Raw genomic sequence first — 27,444 nt, forward strand, 5'->3', positions numbered from 1 at the left:
CCGATATCCAGGGGAAGGGAGTCCTTCACCCCCGCAGCCCCCTGCCAATGCCCGATGGGAAAACTCCTTCCCGGTGCCTGTCATCGATGTTCTCAATGGACGGGCTCCTTCATGAGCTAACCAAGCCAGCTGGGCTGCAGGGCAGGGGTTAGCATGGGGTCTTCAGCATTCTCTCTCCCCCTGGTGTGGGGCAGGGCGGGATCTCAGTGTAAGGGGGGCAGACCCCCAGGGACTGAGGGTGCAGGGTGGGAGGGGACCAGGAGAGGTGGGAGGGATCTCCAGCTGGCAGATCACAGCGGGCGCGGAGCGGAGGGGCACAACGCCCAGAGGTGAGCTGCAGGCCAGGGCAGATTTGTGCAGGACGGTGAGGAGGCTACACAAGCCCTGGAGGCAGCCAGCGACAGGGTGGGGGCTGGGGGGGGATGGTTGTGGTGGGCTGGTGATTCTTGGTGGCCTCCAGTGCCCCTTGGTCCCCCAGGCTGGAAGGGGGGGTGGGCTCCAGCTGGCCCCTTTGGCCTGTGTTCCGGCGGAGTGAGCACCTGCATTGCCCGTTAGCATCAATGGGACTTGGGGGGTGGGCGGCTAGTGCTCTGCTCAGGGGAGAGAGCCAGGGCCATGACTGAGCCAGGCAGACTGGCCTCCCCCGGGGGCTGAGGGAAACTGTCCCCACTGCCGGCCTCGCTGGATCTGTGCTGTGGACCCGCGACCGTCGCCTTCCAGCCCCTTTAACTGGCGTGAAATTCCATCAGCAGGGAAACTTGGCCAGGTAAATGGCCCCTGGTTCCTGTCCAGACAACTCCCTGCCGGGAACCAGTGGGGCTAGAGATACGGGGTTAGCTGTTCCCGCCTCCACTCCCAGGGGTCCGTCTCTGGGCGTCTGCCCTTTGCCCTGCAGCCACCCGCACAGAGCTGCGGAGCGCGTATCGTCAATCCCAAGTGTGTCTGGGGGCCCCATCCCCACCAAACCGGCGGATCTGACCCCACAGAGCTGCCTCTCCCGGTTAACCCGGTGTGGGGGACCCAGCCCTTTGGCACAACCTTGGTTGTGGTGTTGTTTAAACGCCGGCAGGTAGAGACCTGCCCGAAGGCGAGCGTGTGCCCAGGCCTCGGTAGTGACTAGACAGCGGGGATGATGCAAAGGAGGAAATGGGATGGGACTAGGGGTGTGTAGACTGGACAGCGGAGATCACCTGCCTCGCCAGGACCAGCTGCCAAGGCTCTGGGGCTGTCGTGGCCGCCGTGAGGCTCGGGGGCTTTGGCGGAGAAGGCTGCGGCTGTCTGACTTGGGGGGTGGAGTTCGTGCCGTGGACAAGGGGCCGCTTGGGAGAGCTCATGGGAGAAGAGGACAAGGGGGCACTCGAGGCTGGTATGGATGGCACAGCAGAAGCACCAGGGTAATGAAGCTGAGGGGTGTGGCAGGGGACCGTCAGGCAGGGCCTCGGAGAGGCAGCAAGTTGTCGCTGATGCGATGGAGAAGGGGGAGCAGCGAGAAAGGGGGTTTCGACAGCAGCGTCTCGCATGGATTTGGAGGTGAGGGTGGGGCCGAGGGGGCAGCAGCCGACCCACCTATTCCCCGGTGTCGGGGGTTCTCGGAAGTCGCAAGGCTGCTGTTCCTCAGCTCTGGGCGAGGTGGGGATCTCGGGGAAGAGCGGAGGCAGAGGCCTCCAAATTGGCTCTGCCAGGCATCACCCCAGCTGGGGTAAACTTTGAACCATCGACTTGGCCGCCTGCCGCGCCTTTGCGGGAGGAGGCGTTGGGCTTGTCTCCGCCGAAAGCGGCGCAAGTCCATCAGCACAGCGCCCCCTAGCGCCCTGCTTGGGGTCCGCACACGCTCAGTGGGGAGTGTGCCCCCTGTTCAGCCCCACACATCCCCCCCGGTACCAGGCTGGGGTATTAGAATCGGCACGGACGTGGGGAGGAGAGCGCCCTCTGCTGACTCACAGGTCTCATTCGCTGCCATGTACCGTGGGTTTTCCCCTGGGAGTCTCCCGTCCCAGTACTGATCAGCCCAGGCCTCTCTAGCGTCGCCCTCACGTCTCTGGTCAGCTGTTTACAGCGTAGCTGCGGCATCGTGGAAATGTGGTTTTGTTTTTAATGGTGCTGAAGAAGCAACTCCCCCCGTTAAGCTCCCCACCTGACTGGCTCTCTCTCTTGCAAAGGGGAGTCATTGCCCTGCGAGCTGGGGAAGGAGTCTAGGTCTCCCAGTGGATTCTCCCTAAGGGTAAGGCCCTTGCAGGGGCCTAGAGCATGCTTGGCGTAAGGGGGCTGAAAGGATCTAGAGCACTGTGCCGTGGAAGAAAGGTGGCTGGTGGGCGGGGTTGATGCAACGTATCCATTGAGGAACAAAGGATGCAGCCAGACGTACAGGATGGCGGCTCGATCCTGGGAAGCAGAGACTGAAGAGGACTTGGGGGGGTGGGGGTGTCATGGTGGATCATCAGCTGAACACGAGCTCCCAATGCAATGCTGTTGCCAAGGGGCCAAATGCGAGCCTGGGATGGATAACTGGGAAGCGCGAGTAGGAGAAAGGTGGATTTGGTACTGGTGCGACTGCTGTTGGAATCCTGTGTCCAATTCTGGGGTCCGCAGTTCCAGAAGGATGTAGATAAATATGAGAGGGGTCAGAGAAGAGCCACGAGAATCATTTAAAGGACTAGTTTCAGAGTAGCAGCCATGTTAGTCTGTATCCGCAAAAAGAACAGGAGGACCTGTGGTACGTTAGAGACTAACAAATTTATTAGAGCATAAGCTTTCGTGGGCTACAGCCCACTTCATTGGATGCATTGAATGGAACATACAGTAAGAAGATATATACATACAGAGAAGGTGGAAGTTGCCATACAAACTGTAAGAGGCTAATTAATTAAGATGAGCTATTATCAGCAGGAGAAAAAAAACTTTTGTAGTGATAATCAAGGTGGCCCATTTAGACAGTTGACAAGAAGGTGTGAGGATACTTACCATGGGGAAATAGATTTAAAGGACTGGAAAACCTGCCTTAGAGTGAGAGACTCCAAGGGACCAATCTGTGTAGCTGAACAAAGGGAAGGTTAAGCGGTGCCTTGATCACAGTCTAAAAGTACCTATAGGGGGAACAAATACTTGACAGTGGGCTCTCCCATTGAGCAGAGGAAGGTCTAACACTGGTTCTTAACCTGGGGTGCACGCACTCCCTGCGGGTGTGAGATGCCCTTTCTGGGGGTGCGAGACAGGCCAGATTTTTTTAGAAGGTAAATCATCGAAAACACAAATTAAGTAAAAAGAACAGGAGGACTTGTGGCACCTTAGAGACTAACCAATTTATTTGAGCATGAGCTTTCGTGAGCTACAGCTCACTTCATCGGATGCAGCTCACGAAAGCTCATGCTCAAATCAATTGGTTAGTCTCTAAGGTGCTACAAGTCCTCCTGTTCTTTTTGCGAATACAGACTAACACGGCTGTTACTCTGAAACAAATTAAGTACAGGCACGTAAGTACAACTATTTTGGTTCATCAGACCTATGTCTTTATTAACATGATACATGATTCCTGAAATATACAAACAAAAAATATATCTAGGTTTAAAGAACTGACCTACTCCCAACGATTTTTGTTAAGGGGGGCAAGAACATATTTTGAGAACCAAAGGGGTGCAGGCTGCAGTAAAGGTTAAGAACCACTGGCTAACATGATCCAATGGCTGGAAGTTGAAGCTAGACAAATTCAGACTGAAAATAAGGTGTAAATTTTTAACAGTGAGCATAATTAACCATCGGAACAATTCACTAAGGGGCATGGCAGATTCTCCATCACTGGCAGTTTTAAAATCAAGATGGGATGTTTTTTCAAACATGTCCTAGTTCTGAAGGAATGATCTGGGGACAGGTCTCTGGCCTCTGCTATGCAGGAGATCAGATGAGAGGAACCCAACAGTTCCTGCTGGCCTGGAATCTCTGAATCTGTTGTGTGGGTCCCTCCTTACAATTCATGGGGAGCAGCTTCCCCCTTGTGACGCTTCCCTCTCCCTGCAGCCTCTTTAGCACCGGCTCTGCCAGGATGACTGAGGCCGCTCTCTGTCTCCCTGGTGTGTCCCACAGGCTGAAGCTGGTCCCAGTGCTTTATCCACAGGTCCCCATTCTTTATTCAAAGGCCAACAATCCTTTTTTATTTTTTCATGTCCTCCATGTAAGATTAAATTTGTAGTAATTTCACCAAAATGAACATGATTATTATAAAATTCAATCAAATTAGTAATTATTTGTTAATTAACTAGCTGAATAAAGAGCTGGAGTATGTGACAAAATATTTTTCAGGTTCCCCCCCCACCCCCGACACATCTCTGCCACCATTAGGCTGTTCTAAAGTAGCTGGGCCATGGCAAGGCAACACATTGGCTGCCTGGTGCTTTATCCCTGTCTATTGTAGGGTTACTAACAAAGAAAATGCCCAGTAGAAATGTGGGTATGAGACTCAGCGGAGTTTGGGCCAGAAATGAAAGCTTCAGTGTTGGGAGGGGCAGGTCCTTGTCTCTGGTTAATGGTGTCGTGGAGGCAGGGACGTGTCAGTCAGGAGCCCCTGGAAGTGCTTCGTCACACAGAGCCAGTCAAAGCCCAGGGCCTTATTGGAATTTTTTTAAAAGATTTTGGCCTTTGAATAAGGAATTGGGAACCACAAATAACTGGGCCTAAGAATATAAGAACGGCCAGACTGGGTCAGACCAATGGTCCATCTAGCCCCATATCCTGTCTTCCGACAGTGGCCAGTGCCAGGTGCCCCAGAGGGAGTGAACAGAACAGGGAATCATCAAGTGATCCATCCCTTGTCACCCATTCCCAGCTTCTGACAAACAGAGGCTCGGGACACCATCCCTGCCCATCCTGGCTAATAGCCATTGATGGATCTAGCCTCCAGGAACTTATCTAGTTATTTTTTGAAGCCTGTTATAGTCTTGGCCTTCACAACTGTGACGAAGTGGGACTGTTCTTAATGGTTCCTCTGAATAGTGGGGTGGTGCCTCAGTTTCCCCTAGGCAGTTCTTAAGTAGCTAGGGGGTGGGATAAGGGCGTATGATCATTGCAGAGCCCTAGAGGGCAGGTGTGTGCAGGGGTCTGGACACAGAGAATGGCCGACACCCTGTTTCCTGGCCACTGATGGCCTGGGCCCTTCCCCACTGCAAGGTGAGAGCTAAAGGTTGGAGAACAAAGGAATCCGGTGCCCTCCTGGCCCGGGAAAGGGGAAAGCCCAGAGGAGGAGGGGCTGGAGGGAGTTTCAGTTTGGGGCTGGCTGGAGACATGGAGTGAAGTGCAGATATGGTTGTTTGGCTCACTGGCCCCAAAATGGACCCAGCTGAGGGGTCCAGTTCTCTGCACCTACAAGCTCTGTGTTAGACCATGTTCCTGTCGTCTAATAAACCTCTTTTTTACTGGCTGGCTGAGAGTCCCGTCTGACTGCAAAGTTGGGATGCAGGACCCTCTGGCTTCCCCAGGAGCCCCGCCTGAGTGGACTCGCTGTGGGAAAGGCACGGAGGGGCAGAGGATGCTGAATGCTCCGAGGTCAGACCCAGGAAGGTGGAAGCTGTGTGAGCTGTGTGTCCTGCAGACAGGCTGCTTACAGAAAGGAGACTGCCCCAGAGTCCTGACTGGCTTCATGGGGAGCAGTTCCAGAGCATCGCCCAGGGACTCTGTGACAACAACATCCTCTGGCAAGGAGTTCCACAGGTTGACTGTGCGTTGTGTGAAGAAATACTTCCTTTTGTTTGTTTTAGACCTGCTGCCCATTAATGTCATTTGGTGACCCCTAGTTCTTGTGTTATGAGAAGGAGTGAATAACACTGCCTGATTTACTTTCTCTACCCCAGTCATGATTTTAGACCTATTTCATATCTCCCCTTAGTCGTCTCCATTCCAAGCTGAAAAGTCCCAGTCTTATTCATCTCTCCTCATACGGCAGTCGTTCTATACCCCTAATCATTTTTGTTGCCCTTTTTTTAACCTTTTCCAATTCCAATATCTCTTTTTTGAGATGGGGTGACCACACCTGCACGCAGTATTCAAGATGTGGGCGTACCATGGATTTATATAGAGGCAACATAATATTTTCGGTCTTATCTATCCCTTTAATGATTCCTAACGTTCGCTTTTTTGACGGCCGCTGCACATGGAGTGGATGTTTCCAGGGAACTATCCACAATGGCTCCAAGATCTCTCGAGTGGTAACAGCTCATTTAGACCCCATCATTTTATTGACATCAACTCCTGCTTCAGCATCAGCCCTGAGCAAAGTGAGGTCTCAGTTTTTGCGAATACACCCTGAGTCATCTCCTCCGATTCTGCCGACATCTGTGCTGGGAAGGAGTGGAGTACTCTGGGCCTGTGAAATAAATGCCACCAAACACAGTATAAAGGGAGGGAGAAATTTAACCTTCTGCATCTTAATCTCCCTTCTCACCCCCCCCCCCAGCCCAGCTGTTCTCCCACGTTCCTCATTTTAGGACTGGCTGCTAGTTTATGGGTCAGGGAAGCCGAGGGGCACGGGGTATTCACCAAGGAACTGTGGACTGATCTGGGGGGCTGGGGGGTGCTACGCATAGTTGGCATAAGAATGACCATAGTGGGGCAGACTAATGGTCCATCCAACCTATCCTGTCTTCCAACAGTGGTCGGGGCCCAGTGCGAATGAACAGAACAGGCCACCATGGAGTGGTTAATGAACCGTGGAGGCACTTAGAGGGGAGACCTCAACCTGTATGCATGACACCTCGTCTTCCTCCTCCTGGGATCCTATGTGGTAGTGATGGGAAAAGCCTCTTAGATCGCTCAGTCTGCAGCTGAGCTAGATCCAGTATCTGTTGCCGCAGATCCAGGGGAGTGAGGGGAACAGCCTGCTGGGAGTCGTAGGCTCCAGGGTCTCCCTGCTCAGAATTCGAAGGGAGGGTGGCTGTGACCTGTTCTGTTGGGGGGGGGGGGCAGCCCCGAGGTTCCTGGGGGCCCGGCAAGGTGGAAGGTTGCCCCCCTCCCCGTCATGGAGAGCCCAGGTCCCATCCCTGGGGAGCTGAACTGGAGCTCGTGGCAGGGAGGGTGCAATAGCAGGGTGCCGGGGAATGCAGTGGGATTGCTGAGCAAGCACAAGGGGGCTCCGAACCCGAGGGACAAGGGAGGGAATGGCCAGGTGGTCTCCTACGATCGAGTAGCCCCTGGCTACTGGGGTGAGAGCTGGGCTGTCCCTGGGGCTAGCCACCCGCTCTGCCAGACGTAGCACCCGGATAGCAGGGGCTGAGCCTTGCTGAGCTACCTCAGTCTGTGAGTATCTGGGCCTGCCTGGTTTTCTTCTGAACAGCAGGGGCAGTCAGAGCTTCGTGGGTGTCTACGGGACAGAACTCCCACACTAAAAGCACAGGAGGCCCCTGCCAGCTGAGCTGAAAGAGAATCTTCCTTATCTACCAGCAATAGGGGGCATATGACACACAATTGACCAGTTCTGATACCCACTAGCACAGAGTAGGGAACACACCACGCACATGTCACACCCATTAGTTTATGGAAAGCGATCCCAGTCACTAACAGAGGGCTGTGTCATGCACAAGCCAGGCCGGAGGTTGCAGGTGGGCTGGGAATCCGGCCAGATCCCCCCTGTGAACAGAAGAGGGGGGCTCCGTAAGCCATGGGAGCCCAGCGAAAACCAGGAGGCTGCAGAGGGGTGTTTTGTGCCTGTCTGACCTGGGTGACTCCCCTGAGGTGAGATGCCTGAGGGAGGGGGCAGCTGCTGCTGCTGGGGGCGGGGGTGGGGGGCCCGATCAACGGTGCACACCCTGCCCCACTGCACACCCCAGAGGGTCCCCAGCGAGGCACAGAGGGGGGCTGCCGGGGGAGCTGTGAATCCATCCCAGGGCTCTCTGCAGCGCCCCTCGCCGCAGCCTCAGCCCCTCTCCAGCTGCCCCCTGCCTTAGGCTCTGGGCCAGCCCCGCTCGCAGCCCCCAGGGGTGGGGCAGCCCATGCCCAGCCCCCCTGCCCTGCGAACCGCACCTCTCCCCACTACGGGGTCCCCTCCAAACCCCACCCCGCGAACACGAGTGGGGGGCCGCCTCCCCCACGGGACCTGACCCAGTCCTGGCTGTCCTGTCCCTTTAAGAGGCGGGGCGGGCCCGGTTGCTGCGGAGACCGTTGGATACATTGCAGGCGAGGGCCGCGTGTGGGGTGGGGGAGGTTTCCCAAGCCACGTGGGGTTCCCCCTGGCCAGGGATTTCGGGGTCACTCCGGGCTCTGCGTGCGGTCTTTGGGGGGGGCTCCTTGCGAGCCCTGAATGGAGGGTTAGGGGCGCTCCCCTGGGGTGGGGCTGGGGGAAGGGCCCGATCTGGGGCTTGCATGAAAAAGGGGGTCCCCTGGGGTCATGCGCATGGGGCGGGGGGGTGCTCCCTCGGGGGGCTGGGTGGTTGGGAGGAGGGTTCCATCTGGGGCTTGCATGGAGGGCTCAGGGGGTGGAGGCCTGGGTGGGGGTGTTCCCCCTCAGGGGTGTGCACAGAGGGTGGGGGGTGCTCCATTGGGGGGGCTGGATAGTTGTGGGGAGGGCTCTATCTGGGGCTTGCATGGAGGGCTCAGGGGATGGAGGCCTGGATGGGGGTCCCTCCCCGGTGCCGTGCGCAGAGGGGTAGGGGTGATTCCCCTGTGGCCATGCACAGGGGTCTCACTGGTTCTCCCGTGCAGGGCCTCCAGCCGTGGGGGTTTTGAGCTGACTCCTCTGACTTTGAAAGCGTCGCCTGGCTCTTCGCCAAGGGATGGGTGATGCCGACTCGCCAGCGCGGGTGCAGAGGGTCCTAGCAGCCAGCGAGGGGGCCTCTGAATTCCTCTCGCTCATCGGTGGGTGCTGCTCGGGTCGCCGTTATCCGGCAGGGTGAGGGGTTCGCTGCTCAGCCGCGGTCGCCCCCCGTGATGGAGGGGAGCCTGTGAACACGTTTCCAGCCGCTCACCTGGCCCCCTGTGGCCCCGTGCAGAGCCATGTATGCTGCTGGCTGGGTGCGGGAGGTAATATCGTTTGCTGGACCAGCTGCTCCTGGTGAAAGAGACGCGCTTTCGAGCACCACGCGCTCGTCCTCGGGGCTGGGTATGTGGACGTGTGACTTTGCCGGCAGAGCCGTGTCTGGCCGTGAACATCTGACGGCAGAACCTGCCTGCTCTCAGGCCCCGGCCTGTTTACTGGCACCCGTGTCAGTGATTCTGGGGTGGCGTGGGAGTCTGGCGCATGTGTGTGTGTGAGACCGTGTCGTTCTCTAGTGGCTGGGCCCAGGGGCTGGAGCAGCCTCTGATTTACAGCTAATGCAGCTACTCCATGGCACAAAGGATAGCGGCCTGTCTGTGGTGCGCACCGTCCCAGGCTGCACCAGGGTGTCACCGTCTGACAAGCAAAACTATCCCTGCGTTTCTTTTAAAGATCATTAGGTGACGCACTGAAGAGTCAGTCTCCTATCTGGCCTCCCATCCGTAAGGGGTCTTTATTGGGCTCCCCAGCCTGCCTTTACTCCCCCACCCCCACCCCGCCCCAGTCCCCGCTGCTCCTCTCGCTGTGCTCTGCAGAATAATAACAGTACTTTGTACTTACGTGGGAGGATCGCAGAGCCCTTCCCAGCAATAATTAACCCTCAACAGCCCTATGAGTGAGGGGTTTGGAAGGCAGGAGACTTGGATTCTGTTCCCAGCCCCACAGACTCACTGGCTGATCTTGGGCAAATCACACCCCCCTGCTGTGCCTCGGTTTCCCCCATCTGTGAAATGGGAGTAATGAGGCTTCTCCCTGGCACCCAGGGATTGTGAGGAGGGTTGGTCACAAAATGTTTTTTCCCCCTCCCTATGGAAAATATCTGTCAAGTTTTTGGTGAAAAATTGGAATCCGAGCTGCTGCTGCAGTGTCTCTTGGGTATTGTAGTTCCGATGCGTCCCGCTCCTATTCTCCTCTATTGTCTGGACTCTCTGGTCAAACTACATCTCCCATGATGCACCATGGTCTCCCCTCTCAGGGAGGGGGTGCATCAAGGAGAATAGGAGCGTGAGTCTCCCAAACTACAACTCCCAGGAGGCACCTCAGGAAAGGAACTATTTCAGTTTTCAGGAATTCAGTTTTTTGATAAAGAATCAAAAGGTGGAAGGCAGGCACTTTCCGTGAAAAGCTGAATTTTCAGTTTCCATGAAAAATTTTCAACTTGCCCTAGTTGTGAAACTCAGCTATTTCCAGTTTGCTGTGTAAACTCAGATGATTATTATTTTATTACTATTCTGTTAGGGGAATGCTGCCATCTAATTTTATGGTGGGGTAAACTGAGGCAGAGAGAGAGGTCAGGTGGCAAGACAGTGATAGAACTAAGAACAGATCCCAGGACTCCTAGTTCTCTCAGCCCCCTCTCTCGCCTCAACATCACACTCCCCGGCAAGAGTCAGAAACAGAACCCAGGAGTCGTGACTCCCGACCCCTCCTCCAGTTGCCGCAGGTGCTGGAGTTGATCACATTGTCAGCATCCCACGGTGTATTCTTCTGGTTTCACTTCTGCCTGAGATGCTGCTGTGGCTGATACCCCATCTCTTGAGGTTGCTGTGGTTTTGATTACAATGGCGCATTTGTTGTGGCTTTCGCTAAATGCCAACTTCCCTCCGGTTGCAGCGAGGGATGCCCACTCGCACCTGTGTGTTTTGTAGATGTCAAAGATAGGGGAAGGCTGGGTTGGGACCATCCCCAGGGGTCAAGGCAGGGTTGTCCTTCACAGAAATCTGTGTTAGCAAATGTTTCTTGCTAGCCTACCTGTCCCTTTGCTCTGCCCCATCCCAATCGATTTACAATCACCGTGAAGATAATAAGGTGATAAGTAATAGCATGGATTTGTCAAGAACAAATCGCATCAAACCAACCTGATAGCTTTCATTGACAAGGTAACAAGCCTTGTGGATGGGGGGGGAAGCGGTACACATGGTATATCTCGACTTTAGTAAGGCTGACCTTCTCATAAACAAACTAGGGAAATACAACCTAGATGGAGCTACTTTAAGGTAGGTGCATAACTGGTTGGAAAACTGTTCCCAGAGAGTAGTTATCAGTGGTTCACAGTCAAGCTGGAAGGGCATAACGAGTGGGGTCCTGCAGGGATCAGTTCTGGGTCCAATTCTGTTCAACATCTTCATAAATGATTTAGCTAATGGCACAGAGAGTACACTTGGATAGTTTGCGGACCATACCAAGCAGGGAGGGGTTGCAAGTGCTTTGGAGGGTAGGATTAAAATTCAAAATGATCTGGACAAACTGGAGAAATGGTCTGAAGTCAATAGGATGATATTCAATAAGGAAAAATGCAAAGTCCTCCACTCAGGAAGGGACAAGGAGTTGCACACATACAAAATGGGAAATGACTGCCTAGGGGATCTGGGCGTCCTGGTGGATCACAAGCTAAACATGAGTCAACAGTGTCAAACTGCTGCAAAAAAGGCAAACATCCTTCTGGGCTGTATTAGCAGGAGTGTTGTAAGCAAGACACGAGCACTAATTCTTCTGCTCTCCTCCACGCTGAGACTTCACTTTGCTGGAGCCTTGTGTCCAGTTCTGGGCGCCACATTCAGGAAAGATGTGGACAAACTGGAGAAAGTCCAGAGAAGAAGAAGGACAAAATGATTAAAGATCTAGAACAGTGGGCTCCACACTGGGGTGCACGAGATGATCCCGGGGGGTGCGTGGCAGCAGGAGCACCGACAGACGGCACTCCGCCGTTTTTCTCCCTTCGGCGGCAGCTCTGCACGTCCACGGCTGGGGTTCCCCTCCGGCGGCCCGCCTGCGGTAAGTCTCCGTTCTTCACCCCGAGGATGCGTGAGCCAAAAAGTTTGGAGACCACGGGTCTAGAAAACATGAGCTATGAAGGAAGATTGAAAACATTGGGTTTGTTTAGTCTGGAGAAGAGAAGACTGAGAGGGGACAGAAGAGTTTTCAAGTACATAAAAGGTTGTTAGAATGAGAGAGAAAACTTGTTCTCCTTAACCTCTGAGGACAGGACAAGAAGCAATGGGCTTAAATTGCAGCCAGGGAGGTTTCGGTTGAAGGAAAAACTTCCCAACTGTCAGGGGAGTGCAGCACTGGACCAAATTGCCCAGGGAGGTTGTGGAATCTCTGTCGTTGGAGGATTTTAAGAACAGGTTAGACACACACCTGTCAGGGATAGTCCTGCCATGAGTGCCGTGGACTGGACTAGACCTCTTGAGGTCCCGTCCAGTCCAGTCCTACATTTCTATGATTCTGTGATCATTCTGACTGCGGTACTGCCTTCTCCTTGGAGTATGTCAGAGAATCCATCTCACCCCTTGGCATTTACATCCTTGAGATATTTGCCATCCCTTCCCCACAACCCCTTGACCAAGTGAGACACAGCTTGTTAAATCTCTCCCCCTGGCTTGATCCCTCCAGCCCGCTGATCAGCCCCTCTCACTCTTTTCTGAACTCCCTTTCATGTGTTTACTGAGGAACCCACAACAAACACACTGTTGTCAATGTGGGTGCACGGGAAAGACTTCCGTCTCCATGGCGTGCTTAGGAGATGGGTGGTCTTGTGACTAACAGACAGGACTGAGAATCAGGACTCCTGGGTTCTCTTCCTGGCTCTTGCAAGGAGCAGGGTCTAGTGGTCAGAGCAGGCACTGGGATTCAGACCCTCTGCTCTACCGCAGCCTTCCTGTGTGACTTTAGGGCAAGTCCCTGCCTCCTGCTGTGCCTCAGTTTCCCCATGTGTTACATAGCACCGTAACACCGACCCTGCCTTGTGGGTCTCTGAGGCTTTACTAATGGATGTTTGAGACCCTTGGTCAGGCAGAAGGAGGGAGGAGTAGGGTTGACTTTTTGGCGGGGGGGGGCATCTAGCCATACTGGGGGCTTTGGGAGGAATGGATGGAGCCCCTGGAGGTCTGGGTGTGGCAGTGACCTGGGCTGTCGTCGTGTCCTGTCTCCCAGGCGCGGAGGAGTTGAGCCCCTGTCTCTTCGCGGAGTCGCTGGTCATGGTCTCGGAGAGCAGCCAGCCGCTTGGGCAGTTCTCAGTTTCGGTGCAGCCGGCCTGCTACGAGGAGCAGGGCGGGCAGGAACAGGACTGCTTTCTGGTCCGCGCCGCCAGCCAGAGCACCGTCAACGAAGTGCCTTGCGGCTCCTCCATCACGGGTAGGCCTAGGAGGCGCCGCTGAGCCAGTGTCTGCAAGGGGGAGCGGGCTGGGGCAGGGAGACACCCGCTTATGAGATGCCAGATGGGCCCCGATTTCTCTCCCTTCCTCCCCAGCCCCTCTTGCTCTGGTGAGTCCCCCATCCCAATCCTCTCAGCCCCACGTGCCGAGACGAGATGCAAGTGCTGCCCAGCCTTGGCCCATTGGTGCCTGCGATCTGGCTCCGGCAAGAGGCAGGAGTGGCCGTAAGCGCCCGCGGGGGGCAGGCCTGACCCTCGCCAGCTGGCCCACACCTCCTTCCAGCGCTGCGGCCTGGGGCCCTGCACCCGCAGCCGGTGCCCCGCAGATCACCAGGCGACGGGCGTCGCTCACGAGCGAGATGAGGTCTTGCACCTGCCAGCACTCCCAGCCCCTGCCCGCCTGTGGCCAGGGGAATGGGGGACCCCGCCCTTGCCCCCTCCAGCATGGCGCATGCAACCATTAGGACATCCCAGGAAACTCCCTCCATTGGCCGCCAAGAAGGAACAAGGATTTTCCCACTGTCCCCAGAAGTGAAAATGGGCCGGTCCGTGGCATGGAGATCCGGACACGCGGTTCTGGGCCTGAATGTAATTGGCTCCCACCAGTGCTGCTGAAGGTGCCGAGAGGCAACGGCGCAAACAGGTCCACCGCCAGCTGGAGCACGTGGACAAATAGTCCCACCCTGGTGGTCCTGTTGTTCTAGCAGGGACAGCTCTCCGCTGGGATCCGCCCTGGGGCACCCATGGGCAGGGGCTGGGCAGTGGCAGGCAGACAGGGTGCCGGGACTCCCTGAAATACTGGGCAAGCCCTGGGCTCCCGGTACATTTCCAAGGCGCCTGCAGTCAAGGCCAGAGGGACCAGGCCAGGCCAGCAGGAGGGATGGCGGGGAACTCTGGCCATGATCTGGGCTGAGCGTAGTTTTTGTTTCCTCTCCATCAGCTTATATATCAAAGCGGCTGGAAACCCTGGAGCAGCATCAGCATGAATACGTGAAGGTAACTGCCTGGTCGCCGTCAGAGGGCAAGATAAACCCGCTGTTATCTGGCTCCTTCGCAGCCTTGCCTTCCCTGAGGTAGATCTCCGGAGAGGTCCCTGGCCCCCTCAGCTGTCCTCTCTGGGCTGGAAGCACTGTCTTGGGACTTACCCAGCGAGTCGGGGTTCAGCTGGAATTAGAACCTGGATCCTGCCTGCTCCTCGCCCCGGTGCTCCAACCACCGGCGGGGGGTGTTTCTCTCTCCCACTTCTTTATGGGGTAGGTGGCTCCGTGCCCCTCCAGGAGTCACTGGGCCCTGCGGCAAGCGTCCTGACTCAGGGCAGAATCGCAGCGTTCACAGTGGTTCCTGCGCTGCGGATGATTGGCAGGAGAGACAGCTGGGCCGCTGCTGTTCTGGGTCAGATCGCCGGTCCATCCTGCCCCCAGACACCCTGGATTTGGCCATCGCCCCAGCTTCTCTGCCAGCACCCCTCCTGGATCAAACCATTGGTCTCCATGGCCTGGCACCATGCCTTGGGCAATGGCCAATACCTGTGTCTTCAGAAGGTGGAACCTGCCATGATGCACCGGGCCAGTCATACAGTGCTGCCCATGGAAACATCCTTCCTGATCCCTGCAGCACTGAAGCATGAGGGTTGGTTCCCTTCTCGCTGGGTGTCTGAGTGGGGAACAAGTAGGTGAGCCACTCTGGATCCAGGCTTTATTGAAACAATGAGATGAGACCCCAGGAGGCCGGAGTGTCCCCAGGGGGGATATGCCCCCAACACCCCTGGCCATAGCAGCCTACACCCTGCCAGGTCCTGCACCCCTGCCCTGCATGCCTCGCTTTGCTGTATTTGCTCCCTCTTGCAGTTCAGAGCCCACCCCCTGGACAGAAAGACCCACGTAGTGAAGCGCGGAGGCAGGCTGGTCGTCACGAAAATCATTGAGGAAGGAGAGGTGAGGGGGGGGATTGTGTCTGCAGGGATTTGAAAGCCTGGCTGGCCCCCTGCAGCGCGCTGGGGTGGGGAGCTCCTTATAGGGCTTCCCTCCCCATCCCACACACCCGTTTGTCCTGAAAAATGCTCTCAGCCCTGCTAAGCCTGATCCACGGGCTGCGGCTGTCCCGTGGCCAAACAGCAGGGGGCGCCGTCGCCTGCGCCCGTCTCTGGCTCCCACTGCTGGTGCTGGCGGAGATGGGGGGCAGAGATGGGGGGCAGGTCGGCTGCACTAACAGGGCAGCCTCAGGGTCTTGCGGGGGGTGCTCTGAGTCAGCAGTCGGGGGCGGGTTCATGGCCCCCAGCCTCGGAGTGTGGGTGGCAAGTCTCACTAGGGGCGCAGGTTTCTGTGGGGAGAAATAGGGGGCAAACCCCAAAGCACAGGGCCCCGATCATCCTAGCGCTCCCTGCCTGGGGTTCCTTAGCAGGAGGGGGCCCCACCTCCCAGCAGCAGCTCAGCGTGTGTCACGAGCAGGGCCAGCCTGGGGTCTCGGGAGCTGAGCCACCCCCCGCCCCCAGGGCCCCGTGGTTGCTAGTGAATTTCTTCCTCCCTCTTGTTCTGGGGGTGCAGGCCGGTTGCAGAGCCAGCCTGGGATGCTGGGTCCTGGGGATCCCACGTGCCAGGCTGGGTCCCCATCAGTCCCCTTCCCCCCCATCTCTCTGCAGCATGAGGCCCAGACCCAGAGCTTCTCCTACAATTGCGCCTCCCTGCATGGCCTCGTCTTGGAAGCTGCCAACTTGCTGGTGCTGCGGGTGCTGGCCAAGCGCAGGGCCGTGCCCCAGGATACCTTCCTGGCCTTCGACACCGAGGCCCACGTCTGCACCTCCGCCTACGTGAGTGCTGCTGAAGCTGCCCTCCGCCCGGGCACGGCTGCACCCGAAAGTGTCTGCCCCAGGCGGGCGGTCGCCCCACCCTGAGGGCAGGGACTAGGGGATCCTGTACCCTGATGGGGAAGGGGCTCCTAGACAGTGGGGTGCAGGGTGGATGGGAGGGTTAGGGAGATCCACTGGGGAGGGGGCCTGGGTGTGGGAGGAGAATTGGGGGTCGTGGTGGGTAATCAGCAGAAGACAAGCTCCCAGTATGACCCTGTGGCCTAAAGGGCTAACGCGATCCTGGGCCGTAGAAACGGGAGTCCTGAGGAGCAGAGACGTTCTCTCACCTCTGGACTGGGCTCTGGTGCGGCCGCTGCTGGAATCCTGTGTCCAGCTCTGGTGGGCACCGTTCAGGCAGGCTGGGGATAAACTGGAGAGGGGGCAGAGAAGACCCACAAGAAGGATGAAAGGGTTAGAGAACCTGCCTTGTGGTGACGGACTGAAGGAGCCCCAGCCGTTTAGCTTAAGGAAGAGAAGGTTAAGGGGTGACATGAGCGCAGTCTGTAAGTATGTACGTGGGGAACCCGTATTTTATAATGGGCACTTCGGGCTGGCAGAGCCAGGTCAAGACGATCCAATGGCAGGAAGTTGACGCCAGATACGTTCAGACTGGCAATGAGGCCTCCGTTTGTAGCGGTGAGAGGAATTCACACTGGAGCAATTTCCCAGCCATCGTGGTGGATAATCCGTCACTGACAATTTCTGAATCAAGAGGGGCCTGCCCAGGAATAAAGATTTGGCCGCTTTTGGAGGGGCACTTTCTGCGTCCCCCGCAGCCAGAGGAGCTGGTCTTGGAATCTATGAATCTGTGACCTCCCTCCATGCCCTCCCCCATATCTCCTGGCCTGTAGCAGCTGAGGGGTGGGGCGGCTGGGGGGGCCACTATCCAGCCTGAAGGCTAAAAGGCCTTGTCCTGCTCCCTGCTTCTCTCACCCATCTCTCCCTCTGCAGACTGCCATGGGCTTCCAGAAGCAGCTGGTGGGCATGACAGAGGTGGAGGTGTTTGGGATTGAGAGGGCCGTGTACCCGGACGAGGGCATCCCCATGACCTGGCAGTTCTACTTCCTCTCCGACGGGTAGGAGAACCCAGCGGCCCGTCACCCGCCCGAGCCCTGCTCGGCTCTCGCGCTCCCGGGGCCGCTCCTTAGCTCTCGCTCTGTGCGGGCAGTACCTGGCCCGCCCGCCTCTGCCCTCCCTGGGGCCTGGGAACAGCCTGCCTGTGTCCCTCGAATGCTGGGCCACCCTGGCACGTCCTTCCCAGGGGCTCAGCGGGGGGAGCCTTGCTCCAGGGGTTTCCAGAGGTTGGGATTGCTTCCTGCCACTTATCTCCCAGGGCAACGGGGTCAGATTTAGTCTATGGGGGCGGGTGGGGGGCTCCAGATCCTGTCCTCCAGCTCCTGAGCCAGTCACCCGCTTTGTTTCTAAAAGGACATTGGTTATTAAACATCCCTGGATCCACACTAGGGGCAGTGCAGTTCCCTGGGCCTCTCGCCCCACTCCCGCTGCCAGCTCCCCTGCAGCCTTTCCGGGCCTGTGCAGATGACAGCGGGAATCAAAGCCGGGGCCTTGTCGCCCCACAGCAGGAGGGGAAGCTCCGTTCGCTATGGGGCTGCCAGCTGCCATCGGCCGTGGGAGCCTGCCCAGTAGAGGGCAGCGCAAGCCCATCCCTCCCTTGCCTGCTCTGATGGCCCAGGAAGGGTCACGCCAGGAGAGCGCCCCTGCCCTGCTGCCGAGCTGGAGGGCACCCCGTGCTGTGCAAGGCATCCTGGCGCTTCCTCCCCGTCCGTCGGCACGGAGGGCTGACAGCGGCACAGCGGGGAGCCAGCCACACTCGGCCCCTTGGCCGGGGAGGCGACCCCCCGGCAGAGAAACGTCTGGCCGCACAACCCCGGCTGCCCCCGGAGCGGTGGTGCCCGCCCGCGTCCAGGCACGTACGAGGGAATAACGAATCCACGGCACCCGTCTCTGCGCCAGGCGCGGGGGCTCCCAGGTCCCCGCGGCGGGTGGGCCCCACAGCCAGGCCTGGGGAGGTGGAAGGTAACAGTGTAGGGCCAGGTCCTTCACCCGCTCCTCTCCATCACCCAGACATTTGGCCCGTCGTGTCCAGGTTGGGTCCCCGGCCACCATGCTGCTCCAGCAGCTGCCCGTTCTCATCGATGGAGGTAAGGAGCCTAGAGGGGGTCCGGAGGTGGGGGTAGCGTCGTGGGCTGGGGAAGGGGGTCCGATGGTACGAAGGGTACCCGGGTCTGTGCCGGAGCTCTCTGAAACGAGACTCCTGATCTGGTTCCAGGAGCGGCTAGTCCCTCCCCAGGCTGCGGACGCGCTGTCAGAGTGGGCGTGCGGGGGGTCACGGAGGGTTGGACACAGGCGTGTCCCCACGGTGTTGGGAATTGCAGACCGTCACCCTCTTCTGCCGCCGCTGACCCAGGCACCAGTGGAACGGCCTAGTGGCAGCACTAAGAGAGCTGGCCAGCATGCGTCCCCGCTGCCCTCTGTGGCGTTGAATTGGAACCACCCTGCTGTGTGTCAGAGGCCCCATACTGCTGACAGCTAATGGGGACTCCTTGAGCTCACGTCTTGGAGCAGGAGGCTCTGGGGCCCAGACCCTCAAAGGTAGATAGGCTGCTTACGCCCACTGATTTCAATGGAGATCTGGGCCTGAGCTCTCTTCCTGCTGCTACCGTGAGAGGGCGCGGGATGTGCGGAATAACGGTGAAGCTGGGGTGGCCCATGGGATTGGTACAACGGACAGAGCCGGGTTAGCCCCTCCGGGTGCTGCTGGGCACAAGAGACACGCTGGGCTCCCGCCCTAAACCCGTTTTCTGAATCCCGTGTCATGAGACCTGCTCGCTCTCCCCACTCTCCCAGATGAAGCGGAGCCCCGGCCTGTCTTCGAGAAGAAGTCCCTGGACTGGGAGGAAGACGTGCAGCTTTATTCCCAGTTCCTGGACAGGAAGGTGAGTTGGGGGAGCGCGGGGCTGTTCTGAGGTCGGACCAGCCGCCCCCAGGCTGCAGCTCCCGGCATGTGGGGGGAGGCCGAGGGGATGTCACTGGTCCAGCCTGCAATGGAGATGTTTGAACGGCGGGACCTGAGAGCGCTGCAGCATGGGAGAGGGAAGAGCGGGGGACAGTGGGGGGAAGCAGGGGTCAAAGCAGAACCAGGCTGGGTGAGGGTGCCGCGGAGGGTTTGCCCCAGCACCGGGAGCTTTGGAGAGGCGGCCGGAGGCTGGATTGCACGTCTCGTCTCCTGGCCCTACCGTCGGCTCACTGTGTGGGCGGCTGCCTGCCAGTTCTGGAGCCGGGCGCAGGACGCCAGGCCTGCCTGAGCGCCGGTCTGCCTGGAGATTGTGGCTTCCCTCCCCGCCCCCCGCGCGTTACCCCGAAGCCGCCGGCACGAGGCTGATGGAGGCGGGGCCTCTTTCCCCTTGCAGGAGGAGCTGCAAGCCGGCCACGCCTCCTACGCCCGGCGCCACCCGGAGCTGCGCACCCTGCTGGCCGACTTCCTGCAGCTCCTGCTGCTGCGCAAGCCTGACGACGTCCTCGCCTTCGCCGCCGAGTTCTTCGCCCCGTTCGCCACCCAGCGCCCGCCGGGCAGCGCCTTCCAGGCCTCTGACAAGCCCAGCCCCTTCTGCGGCCGCGTGTGAAGGGCCGGCTGCCTCTGGGCATTAAACCGGCGGGTAGCAGCTTCCAAGCATTGAGCTCTGTTCATTAAACCCGGGGCGGAAAAGGAGTCAGGGTGGGGCTGGGGGAGTCACTGCCAATGGGGCTGGGGGAGTCCTCCGGTCGATTACGTGGGGGGGCGTAACCCCCAGACCCTCTGGCCTTGGACCACGGTGTCACGAGGCTGGTTCTGGCGGGACCCAACGGAGAGTGCCAAGTCAGGACAAATTGCTTCAAGCAGGGCAGTCACAGCCCAGGGCTGGGGTTTCTGTGCCCACCAAGGCAAACCCAACCAGCCAGACAGAGAGGACTTTGCTTTTACCCCCCTGGCTAACCACAAGTCACACAAGCAATTCCCTTAGACACCCCAGTTTCCCAGTATCCCCACCAGTGCCACTGGTTATGGGGACAGATAGTTATGAAAACCGATACCCCAGTAAAAGAACAAAGGTTCCCTCGATCCCAAAGGTCCAAGCCCCAGACCCAGGTCAATGTACAAGTCAGATCTTACCCACAAATCATGCTGTTGCCAATCCTTTAGCATCTAAAATCTAAAGGCTTATTCATAAAAGGAAAAGATACAGACGGGAGCTAGAATTGGTGGAATGGAATCAATGACATCCAGTGATGGCCAAGTCCTTGGTTCAGGCTTGCAGCAGTGGTGGAATAAACGGCAGGTTCAAATCAAGTCTCTGGAGAACATCCCCAGCTGGGATGGGTCCTTCAGTCCTTGGTTCAAAGCTTCAGTGTAGCCAAGTCCCTCCAGAGGTCAGAAGCAGGACTGAAGACAAGATGGAGGATCTGCAGCAGCTTTGTATAGTCTCTTGCCGTGTGGTCTCTTTCTGTGTCCCAAGGACAAGCTCCCCATCCCATGGCCTGGAAACACCTCAGAGTCCTGTCCCTAGGCAGGTCCCTGCACACCTGGCTGAGTCCCCAGGCATGTCTACCTTCTCTCAGTGGGTCAGTTGTGTCACTGATGGTCCTTAATGGGCCACCCAGCAGGCTAGGCAGAGCTGACACCAGCTTGTCTGGGGTGTCCCCCAGAAGCAGAGCATAAGTTTGAAATACAGACAGTACAGAGCCAATATTCATAACTTCAACTACAAAAATGATACACACACACAGACAGCATCACCCTAACCAGCAAACCATAACCTCCTCTTAGACACCTCATTTGACCCCCTTTATACAAGATTTGGTGGCACTACAGAACCTTGGTTGCAACAATGATCTATACGGTCCCAGTTCAAGTCAGTAACGTGACACACGGTCTGCCACGTTCGGACTAAGGTGCTGTGATGGGGAGAACTTGCAACAGCGCTGCTACACCCCGGCCCTTGGCTAATGGGAGCCCGTTGGGCGTATCCACACCCAGCACTGCCTCTGGTCATTGAAGCACCGGTGCACGCGGGTAGCCATCCGCCAGGCCCCCAAAGCAGGGGTTGGTGGGTGCAGTGCTCCCCAGCGGGGCCGCGCCCCAGGCTGGTTACAGAGGTGAGCTGGATACATGAGGGGAGTTTGGTAACATGTAAAAGAACAGATGAAATTAAACGCCCGGTATTCATCCATTGGAACGAGACAGGCCCTGAGATCAGCAGGCTGGCCTGTCCCCTCGCCCCTGGCTTTATGACACATGGCCAGGCTGGGCGGGAAACCACAGGTCAGCAGTGCTGTGCAATTTTAGGCAGGGGCAGCTGGGTCCTTTCTCTTGGCTGGCCACCAGCCTGCAGGAGTCAGGTGGAGATGGAAGCCAGAGGTCTCTGACTCCAGCTGCGTGGGCGGGTTAGGAGCCTGGTGTTGACTCAGCCCAGAAAGATCAGGAAATTGACCTTTCCTCTTGTAATGCAGGGACGGCTGATGCCTTTGACAAGAGCTTGGGCTGCCCAAACTTCTGCCCCTGCAGGGTTTTGCAGGACACAGAATTGCAGGTGCAGAAGTCTACCCAGGCCTGGCCCCTTTTGGTCCTCAATCCCCCTCCCCCTTCCCAGGGTCTGAGACAGGATGAGGATAAGGGGGCTGCGGGCCTGTAAGTGTTCCCCCTTCCCCTACCCGCACTGTCACCACCACCTGAGGAAGGCCAAGAGCCCATCTCATAATACCCGTCCCTTCCAGCCCAGCTCTCAAGCCACTGGAACAAAGGTAAGTTGTATTCTCCCCATGGGATGGGGGGAAACTGAGGCACAGAGCGATTCTGACCTGTCCTGCGTCACCCTGCAAGTCTGTGGCAGAGGGTGCAATAGAAGCCAGGCATCCTGACTCCCAGCCCAGACCCTGAATCACATCCCTCCCCCACAGAGCTAGAAACAGACCCCTGGAGCTGAGAGTCCCGCCTCCTCTGCTCTAACCTCTAGACCGTGCTGCTGTTGCAATGCCAGTGGGGCTCTCATGGGCTGGAGCAGAGGACAGACCTCCTATCTGTGTACAGGGAGGACAGAGCAATGGGCTGGGTCCAGCCCACTGTCCCTGTTTGGCCTTGGCTTTCCATGCCTGGAGGGTGATTCACCAGTGCCGGACAGGAACCCAGCCAGCTCCCCCGGGGCGAGCAGCTCCTGGTTACTACAAAATGTTGCAATCACAGACTTCCCCACAGAGCTCACGCAGCTGGGGGGAGGCTGGGCTGGCGATTCCCAGCAGAAGACACCCCCCCTGCCCTGTACAAGCTTGCTCAGGGCGCCTTTACAACACCCCAGCAGGATTAACGCAGCCCTGGTGTCCCTGATCCCTGCAAACCCTGGGGCTGTGGGAGATGCTGCCGGGTGGGGTGCGTGGAGGGGCGCTGCACCAGAAGCAGCCGCTGGAGCTGGCGGCTGCAGGGGGACAAGCATGCTCAGGAGCAGCTCGGCCTCTCCACACTGGCACTGGGCAGCCAGCCTGGGGGGCGCCCCTTTGGAGGGGTGTAGCACTGCACTCAGCAGGAAGGTGCGTCCTCCCCCCCTCCCCACAGTTGTGACCCTGCATGGAGGCAGCCCCCCCACCCCCCCAGCAGATCCTGAATGATCCCTCCTGCAGGCTGTGTAGTGGAGGGGGGGGAGAAATTCAGCACATTTCTCCTCCCCCCACCTCCCGTTCCCCTCCCATCTCTGCAGCCCCCAAGCTCTCAAGCCGTTCAAGGCTGGGTGGGAGGGGGGTGTTTTTGGCTGAGACCTGGCGCCGGGATTCCCTGCCCCAGCCCCGGCACAGGGCGATGGGTGAGGTGAGTCAGTGTGTGTGTCATACCCTCCATAAGCCCCCACGTCCCGCGAGTCAGCCAGAGGCAGCAGGTCACCGGGGCTGAAATCCTGCCTTGTTCTGACGAGGGTGCAATCCAGGGAAGGGTGGGGGGGGGAGGGGGGCACAGAGCCAGTGATTAGCAGCTCAGAGTCCTGACAAGGGGGACACAGTTAGGCAGGAAACTGGCCCTCGCCCCCATGTCATGCTGCCTCTTTCACTGCTGGGGGCAGGAGCGGGGGAACAGATGGGGGGCCCAGGCGGCTAGATCCAGTGAGCAATAGCAAGAGCGGCTGTAAAGACCTGATCCGGAAGGGTGCCAAGTGCCCGCCGGTGTCGGCACGTCTCAGGGCCAGGGCCAGGCCCCGGGTGAGGCCCCATAGCCGCTGACGGACTCTGCAGCACCTTTCCTGACTGCTCACCCAGGCCAGGATACAGGGAGACACTTCGGCCTGGTCTGCACTACGAAGTTAGGGCGACGTAAGGCAGCCGACGTCACCCTCACCCTGTCAGTGTCTACACTGCAACGTCGCGCCTGCCAGCGTAAGTCACCCGCGACATCGACTTCAAAACTCCACCCCCGTGAGAGGCGCTGTGCTTAGGTCAATGTGGTTCGGGCGATGCGGTGTCGGTAGACACCGTGACTTACATCGCCTGTTGGTTGTCAGCCCAGTGTGGGGCTCACAGCTGGGGCGCCCCCACCCCCTGACAGCCTGAGCTGTCAGCCTGGTGCAGGGCTCACAGCTGATGACCCTGCCACGTGCCTCAGTTTCCCCACCTGTAGATCAGGGATAATCGCAATGCCCCACTTCAGTGGGTGGACACGCTCCTGGTGAGGACACGCCCTGCCAGCAGAAAGCAGAGTGTGCATGCGAACCCCTGCTTTAATGACAACATTGGCTGTACGTCGACTTAAGTTGACTCAGTTCAAGGCTTTACCGGTGAAGTGGGCAGTGCAGGCCGGGGAAGTAGAGCGCCTGAGGGCATCACAGGGTCGGGCTGAACCCAGCTGCTCCGGGAAAGGCTCCCCTTTCCAGTCATCACAGCTGCAGTCTGTCACCGCTCCAAGGCTCTGCACCGGCTGCTTGCACCTGCGGCTCAGCCCTCGGCGGCTCCTGCTCCTCAGCCTGTGTGGCGCGCTCCGAACGCCACCCCGGTCCCGGTGTCCTGCCGCTCCGCTCGCTGCAGCTTTCCCCCGTGCATCTGCTAGGCCTGAAACCCGCCGCCCCCAACCCAGTCCAGCCTCGGTCATGGCCTTGAAAGCCCTTCTTGAGCCTTGTGTCTTTCAGCACCTTCACATTTCTTGTGCTCGAGCAATCCTGACTGGCCAAACCCCCAACGCTGCCTCGCCCCCGTCACCGCCCGTCCCCACCCTGCCCTGCACCGGTGCAGCCCCTCCCTTCCGTCCTTTGGAGCTGGTCCTTGCCGGTTTGGGTTAGTCGGCAAAGCCTTGTGCACCCAGCCCAGGTGCCGTGTCTCGCGAAGCGTGCGAGTTCCGTCACCAGACACCCCGGTGGGCCCCACAAAGCAGGGGACCCCGCCGGGGCCAGAGCCTCCCCTTCCGTTCCACTGCAATAATTCTGCGTCTTCACGCCGCAAATAGAGTGACCGGCACCGCACCTCCCTTTGCATCAAAGGCAGTGACCGCAGAAAGGCCCCGAGGCAGCTCTGAGAATAGGAGCTGGAGTGAGGGACTTGGCAAAAATTGCGATCGAGTCGGTACAAGCCTATGGTCCAACATGCAGGGGCAGGCTGTGGTCCCGAGCACTTACCCCAAATGTGGGGAGATCTTTAATACTGCAATCAACGGGGAAGTGAGCAGGGTCAGGTGGGAAATTTGACGCCGGGCCAGACCTTTGCCCTCCTGGACGGGGCTGCCCAGGGGTATCCCTGTGCAGGACTGGGGCCTCGTCCGTGCTGTTGGATCGAAGCGCTTGCCCTGATGTGTCTATGTCGTGCTTGTATTTCAGAATGAAAAAATGAGCAGAAGCCCTGCTCCCTGCCTGCTGTCACAGATGACACTGAGAGGCCCCTTGTGCTTTGTTTGTTTGTCAGCAGCATCTACAATCGCCCACCATGGGGCAGCACCCCACTGGGCTGGGCGTTTTCAGGGCAGAAATCTTTCTCCGTAAACTCAGGCCTGGTCTATGGTTCAAATGTAAAAGCAGCAAAGACGCTTCTAGACTAACAGACGTAGTGGAGCATGAGCTTTCGCGGGTGACTACACACGTCGCTGGATGCATGGAGTGGAAATTCCCAGAGGCAGGTATAAATATGCAGGAAAGAATCAGGCTCGGGATAACGAAGTTAGTGCGATATTGCCACTCCTAATATCTGATCTGTGTCCATTTATCCTCTTAGGTAGGGACTGTCCAGTTTGGCCGATGTACATGGCAGAGGGGCGTTGCTGGCACATGATGGCGTAGATCACATTGGTGGACGTGCAGGTGAATGAGCCGGTGACGGTGTGGCTGATCTGGTTAGGTCCTGGGATGGTGTCGCAGGTGTAGATATGTGGGCAGAGTTGGCATCGAGGTTTGTTGCATGGATTGGTTCCTGGGTTAGAGTTACTATGGTGCAGTGTGTTGTTGCTGGTGAGAATATGCTTCAGGTTGGCGGGTTGTCGTAGGCGAGGACTGGCCTGCCTCCCAAGGCCTGTGAAAGTGAGGGATCATTGTCCAGGATAGGTTGTAGATCACTGATGATGATGCGTTGGAGAGGTTTTAGCTGAGGTCTGTACGTGAGGGCCAGTGGAGTTCTGTTGGTTTCTTTCTTGGGCTTGTCTCACAGCAGGAGGCTTCTGGGTACACGTCTGGCTCTGTTGATCTGTTTCCTGTTCAAATGTAGGTTGACATAAACACAAGACCCAGGGGTGTTCAAAATCCACCCCCATTGCATGACGCAGCTCTGCTGACCTAACCCCAGGCATGCAGACAGCTGGGTCGATGGCAGAATGCGCCTGTCAACCTCACTGCTGTCGCTCAGGGAGGTGCAGGCTGTGTCTACACTATGGGGTTATGCCGGCCTAGCCACGGCACTGTAGCTGTGCCATTGTAGTGTAGACGTGGCCTCATTTCAAAGCAGAAATCTTGATGTTTCTGAAGCGCCTGCAGCTTCCGCTGAAGGAGAGAATTTGTGGTGTGGAGTTCATAAGCTCACATTCAAGCAGTTTGCGAACTGGTCAAGTCTAAAAGCCCTGGGGGTTTCTTCCCCTTTTATATATTTATTTTGTGTGTATGTGGGGGAGGGCGAAAGTAAGCTACAAACATGTTCATGTAACATTACTGTTATGCATTAAACCAGACATAAATCAGGACATTAAAGACACATAAAGGACACATAACCTTAACTCTGCCCCCAGTCACATCTGCTTTACAATACTGTACAGTCCTTGCTAAGGAAATCACACGCTATTTCTCAGATAATATAATTCTTTTTTTCCCCTTATAACTCTAGGGCAGAAACCTGTGATCGTGTGATTAAGGACTATTTGGTGATGTGTATGCACAAGGGGAGCAGAGTTCAGGTGATGTCTTCAACCTTTGCTGTCTCATCTCGTGATTTTTGGCACATTTAGAGCTGTAATTGAAACAGATGAAAATGGTCGTGTGTGTGTTTCTGTCTCCCTGCTGCCCCGGATGAGCCCTGTTCAGTGTGTGTCTTTTTCATAATGGAAATTGGTAAGTAGCATACGAACATATTCCTGTATGATCTGGAAAAGGGGGTTAACAGGTGACTGACGGGTTGGATCACAGAGACCCCCTTGGGACTGCCACCTGATGCGCTGAGATTACCTCTGAGCCTGTTTTCTCTGCCAGTTTGGGACTTCAGAACTCTGCCTTGGTGAGCCAGACATCCCAGCCTGCTGCAAACACAGACCCAGGTCTGAACCACGTCTGGGGGCTGCAGACTTAACTGAAAACAGTTTAAGAAGTGCTCCTGTCACTAGCACCCAGATACCCAGTTCCTAATGGGATCCAAACCCCAAATAAATCTGTTTTACTCTGTATAAAGCTTATACAGGGTAAACTCATAAATTGCTCACCCTGTATAACACTGATAGAGAGATATACACAGCTGTTTGATCCCCCAGGAATTAATTACTCACTCTCGGTTAATTAATAAGCAGAAGTGATTTTATTAAATGTAAAAAGTAGGATTTAAGTGGTTCCAAGTAATAACAGACAAAACAAAGTAAATTACCAAGCAACACACAAGTCTAAGCCTAATACAGTAGGAAACTAAATGCAGGTAAATCTCACCCTCAGTGATGTTCCAATAAGCTTTTTTCACAGACTAGACTCCTTTCTAGTCTGGGCCCAATTCTTTCCCCTGGTACAGTCCTTGTTCCAGCTCAGGTGGTAGCTAGGGGATTTCTCATGATGGCCTCCCCCTTTGTTCTGTTCCACCCACTTATATGGCTTTGGCACAAGGCAGGAATCTTTTGTCTCTCTGGGTCCCCACCCCTCCTTCTAAATGGAAAAGCACCAGGTTTAAGATGGATTCCAGTACCAGGTGACATGGTCACATGTCCTGTGGGACCCCCAGCCTTCATTCTTCCTGGCC

The 27,444-nt window shown here is 57.2% G+C and overlaps 1 protein-coding gene across 1 annotated transcript; it reads left to right on the forward strand.

Annotated features, from left to right (window-relative positions):
* The first annotated feature begins 9,039 nt into the window (after positions 1-9,039).
* Positions 9,040-19,702, forward strand: CATIP (ciliogenesis associated TTC17 interacting protein). The gene is given in 10 exon segments (XM_073304942.1): positions 9,040-11,714; positions 11,717-11,785; positions 12,947-13,147; positions 14,107-14,162; positions 15,014-15,100; positions 15,805-15,972; positions 16,963-17,087; positions 18,097-18,173; positions 18,880-18,968; positions 19,443-19,702. Coding segments are annotated over 10 exon segments (1,134 nt in total). The 5' UTR covers positions 9,040-11,665; the 3' UTR covers positions 19,656-19,702.
* The last annotated feature ends 7,742 nt before the right edge of the window (positions 19,703-27,444 follow it).

The sequence above is a fragment of the Lepidochelys kempii genome, chromosome 11 (assembly GCF_965140265.1).
Source record: "Lepidochelys kempii isolate rLepKem1 chromosome 11, rLepKem1.hap2, whole genome shotgun sequence".
Taxonomy (NCBI): Eukaryota; Metazoa; Chordata; order Testudines; family Cheloniidae; genus Lepidochelys; species Lepidochelys kempii.